We start from the raw sequence: 4,654 nt of genomic DNA on the forward strand, positions 1-4,654 counted from the left end.
GATGAGGCGGAAGTCCCGGCTCTTGTTAAGGGCACAGCGCAGGTTGGCCTTCCACTTGGCCGGATCGGCCTCGTCCACCCCCTCGGTGTACTTCCCCGTCTCCTTGGCCCAGGCCTAGAGCAGGAAGACAAGACAGACAACCACAGAGAACCTCTCCCCTCACTGAAGCCCAGCCCCTCCAGGCCAGGGGGAGTCACTGCTGTGGATGAGACCATCACACAGGCTGAGCCCAGCACCCATCTGCAGGGTGGGAGTTAGGAGCCAGTCTCTTACGGTTCCAACAAGCTAGAGGAATTCTAGATGCTTTGAAAGGCATCATATTCACTGGTCTTAAGGTGGCAAACAGGTATAATCTCTAAGGAGGATGGGATAACATGGTGGATGAGAGGGGCCTGGAGAAGAACTGGGTTTGGATCAGAACGTGCCACCACCACCTGTGTGCCAGGGCCATGTCACTTTGCCTCTCTTTGTTTCGGTCTCCCCATCACAGCACCTGCCTCACGGTGTGGTGGTGAAGACTCAGGCTTAATGCCCATAAAGCTTTCTGAACTGTGTCTCCCCTTGGGATGGACTCTGTACACTTGGGCTGTTGGTATTATGATGATAATGATTTTTTTGTGGAGGGGGGGCCTCACCATGTGGCTTGCGGGATCTCAGGTCCCTGACCAGAGACTGAATTGGGCCATGGCAGTGAGAGGACTGGAGTCCTAGCCACTAGATCACCAGGGAACTCCCAGTACTGTTATTTTGGAAGGTAATTTGGTTGATCTCAGGATTACACATTTCCATCCTTTAACCCAGTAATTTGACTTCTGGGAATTTATCCGACAGATAAAGATGCATCCACACAAAAGCTTGCGCATATAAGCTTATTCATTGCAGCTCTGTTTCTAAAAGAAAAAGACCCTCAATTATCTAAATGTCCATCAATGGGGGCTGGTTAAATTATGGCCTACCCATAAAATGGAATATTGAGCAACAAGAAAAAAAAAAGGAGGAAGTTTTTTATATACTGACATGTTGTAATCTTCAAAAAATGAGGTGCAGAAGAAGATGTAAACATCTACCATTTTTGTCACAAGTAGGGGAAAGGATCGGAGAAGGCAAGGGCACCCCACTCCAGTACTCTTGCCTGGAAAATCCCATGGACGGAGGAGCCTGGTGGGCTGCAGTCCATGGGGTCGCTGAGGGTTGGACACGACTGAGCAATTTCACTTTCACTTTTTTCACTTTCATGCATCGGAAAAGGAAATGGCAACCCACTCGAGTGTTCTTGCCTAGAGAACCCCAGGGATGGGGGAGCCTGGTGGGCTGCCATCTAGGGGGTCACACAGAGTCAGACACTACTGAAGTGACTTAGCAGCAGCAGCAGGGGAAAGGATAGGCACATATTTGCTTGCATATATACAAAAATCCCTCAGGAAGGATAAACAAGAAACTGAGAATACGAACTGTCCCAAAGGAGGATGTTGGATGTCTGGGAGACTGTCTCCCATTTGGGAGACTTTTTGCATTTTACACTTTTTTAAATGTTGAATTATGTGACCATGTTACTTATTAAAAAATGAGAAATGGATTTGAAAGGAACCTTGAAAAGACAAACACTAAGTGCAAAAACTAAGCAACACGTAGCCAAAACTTTAAAAATAAGCATTCTCTTCGACCCAGAAGTGTTTAACTCTAGGAACTAATCCCAAAGAAAACCATTTGAGATGTGCCAAGGATAAGAGTTTAGAGGGTGTCCATGGCAGTGTGGTCTTCAACATGGAGACACTGAAAGCAACCTAAGGTGTCCAAAATCTGGCATTTGGTGACTAAAGTGTGCTCCCTGCTCCGATGGAACATTCAGTGGCATTTGAATGTGGCATTTGTTGGAATGGGAAAGCAGTCCTGATGTTGGGTGGAAAATGCAGTTACAAAATAGAATCTATAGCTTGATTCCATCTTTGCACTAATATACACATGGAGAAAACTGATAATACAAGCAAAAAATATTCATAGTATTAAGATTATGGGGGAATTCTGTGGTCCTTTAAGCATATGTGTACACCAAATGTGCATCCTGGACAGGTGCTCATGTGTGATGAAAAAGCACAAAGAGGAAGAGGGGGAGGAGTTACCTGAAGGTCTCCTGGGGCCCCTCAGTCCTCACCTTGCTCCAGGGATCGGATTAGAAAGGTTGCCCAGTGGTGATGCCTGCAGCCCCTTAGCCCCGGCCTGGGGTCGCTGGCCACAAGGCAGCTGGAAGAGTGGCCAGTCTGATGTAGTGGGGAGCCCTCTTCTAGGGAAGGGCCTTCAGAGGCCCAGGGCTTACCTTGAAGATGGTGTTATCTCCATCATGGCTAGGGCCGTGCCGCGTGGCATGGCGCCAGGGGATGTAAAACAATTTCTTTTCCCCGTTGACCCACTGAAGCCCTGGGTACTGGCAGCTGTTGACCTGGGCCACCAGCCAGGGCTTCAGCCGCACACGCCGGGGCGGAAGCAGGGCGGCGGGGGCCGGCTGGTTCATGGCACAGGCGTCTGGCAGAGAGAGCAGGGGGCAGTCAGTACACACCAGAGGGCCGAGCCATGGCCCGTAAGACTCCCCCTCTTCCTCCCAGCACAGGAGGCCAGAGTCGCTCTAGCCAGTCCAGATGCTTAAGTCAGTTTTCCTCTCTAAGCACCAGCTTTCCTGTCACAAGGTCCCTGTGTCTGGGCTTTGTGTTTGAGGGAAAGGAGGGAGGGGTACACAGCTGGAGTGGACACTGTGGGTGTCCCACCCAGACGTCCTGTGCCCGGCGGGGCAGCAGTTCCCCAGCTGCTGTGAGTCCAAGCACAGCACAGAGCTGCCCATTGCCGGAGAACTGCCCTCAGCTGCCCCACTCCAGGGCCAGGCCACCCCTCCACTCTGTGGGGGAGAGCCCACAGTCAGTGACACACTCAGGGACAAAGGGCTGGTCCCCTTGCTTCAGGCAGAGCAAATGTGCACTCCAGGGTCCCCACAGGTTCTAGCTGAAGCCAGTCTCTGGCTGAGCCCACATCCTTGCTTAGCTTTCTTCTTGCTTCCTCTGTTTCCCTCCCTCTCCCTCACCAAACCAACTTTCAAGAAACTCTGCTAAGACAAGGCAGAACCTGTGAGTCAGGGAGGGGTTTCCACACCCAGTCCTCAGAGCTTCCTTCCTTCCTTGGTTTCCCTCAGGGATGAAGCTTCCCACCCTTCTCCGACCTGGATATCTTGAAAGAAATCCCATGAGCCAACTCCATCTACCGCCTGAATCGCTGGCAAGGACAGTGGCCACCAAACTTAGAACTTCTGCTTTTCAAGGCAGCAATTTCCTAGACTCTGGTTCCTCCACCAACCATGCATTCATTCAGCAGCACCTTATGTTTGCTGTGGGATCCACACAGATAGAGTCCCCACCAGAGCAAATGCCACCCCCCACCCCAGGCCACAGACTTGCCTTCCAAGTCAGAGGCCAGCTGGCCACAGGGAATCCCTGCCTCCTCCACCCTACCTGCCAGCTCCACTCCACCTGCCAGCTCCACTCCCCTCCAGACCCTGGACTGAAACTTCTCTTCACTGTCCTGAGCCCACTTTCACTCTCCTCCACTCCTGCGTGGTTTCTCCCCTGCACTTGCCCCTCACCTGTGAGCCCAGGGTCAGCGACAGAAGGGACAGAGCCAGCATAGCCCCCCGTCCTGAGACTCAGAGAAGACTCTGTCGATGGGCAAGGAAGGAACAAAGGGCTGATCCACGATGAGAAATGAGGCTGCCTCCCACCCTGGGCCCTAGGTTTCTGAGCACATGTGAGTTAGGTGGGCGTGCACTTGTGTGTGTAAGAGGACACACACTGCGCAGGCACCATGCTCCTCTCCCACTGCCTTGGTCCACCCAGCCCCTGTAGAAGATGCTGCACAAGTGACGGAGAGGGAGTGGTGGCCATGATGGTGGCGTAGGGATGGGGTGGGCCGGGGTCTTTCGCAGAAGTCATGCTTCCTGGAACAAGGGTGCCAACACTAGCCCTCCCGGCCGCAACACTCACAGCTCCCTCTCCAGAGCGCCATGGGCTGCCCTGGACTCTCCTCCACTGAGACAAGTGGGGCTCCTATTCCGTCCTGCACAGCCTCCCCCACCCAGACGTCTCACTTACTTTCCAGGTCAGGGGGCAACCTCTTGAAGGGCAGGAGTGCCTCCGGTTCTTTCTTCCTCACCACTCGCCCCTCCTGGGCATCTGCATTTACTGGACCAAAGTAGGACCTAAGGAAGGCCAGCCAGATGTTGGAAGCGTCCGTCCTCCAGCTGTTTATCATCCCACCCCCACCCCACTGCCACCCCAACCAACCCTGCCCTCCCCAGGATCCTCCTCCGACTCAAGGTGAGACCAGACCCAAGAGGGAAGCTGCGAGTGCTGTGAGGCAGTGAGGGTCTGAGGTGGGCAGGCTTGTCCGGGAAGGGATGACTGAAGGAAATGAGGTATCTGGGTGGCTGATGTAAACACTCAGTGGGGTGGGGATGAGAAATACCCCCTTGTGGCAGAAAGACTAGGGTTCAAGTCAAGACCAACACAGCCTCCCCTGCGACAGACTACATCCTTGCTGAAGAACCTTCTGACAGCTAAAGCCACCCAACCACAGGCTGGACTGTTGCTGGGAGCAAAGGCTTCTGGGAGTACAC

General features: G+C 53.1%; 1 protein-coding gene across 1 annotated transcript in view; it reads right to left on the reverse strand.

The window, feature by feature from the left end:
* IRF5 (interferon regulatory factor 5) overlaps positions 1 to 4,654 on the reverse strand; it is a 12,449-nt gene that overhangs the window by 4,244 nt on the left and 3,551 nt on the right. The window contains exons 2-4 of the mRNA XM_010831699.1: positions 4,131 to 4,237; positions 2,315 to 2,520; positions 1 to 114 (exon numbers count right to left, since the gene is read on the reverse strand). Of these exons, the coding sequence (XP_010830001.1) occupies positions 1 to 114; positions 2,315 to 2,509 (309 nt within the window). The 5' untranslated portion in view covers positions 2,510 to 2,520; positions 4,131 to 4,237. The remainder of the gene's footprint in view (positions 115 to 2,314; positions 2,521 to 4,130; positions 4,238 to 4,654) is intronic.

Source organism: Bison bison, unplaced genomic scaffold, assembly GCF_000754665.1.
Source record: "Bison bison bison isolate TAMUID 2011002044 unplaced genomic scaffold, Bison_UMD1.0 scf7180017864530, whole genome shotgun sequence".
NCBI classification, from domain to species: domain Eukaryota; kingdom Metazoa; phylum Chordata; class Mammalia; order Artiodactyla; family Bovidae; genus Bison; species Bison bison.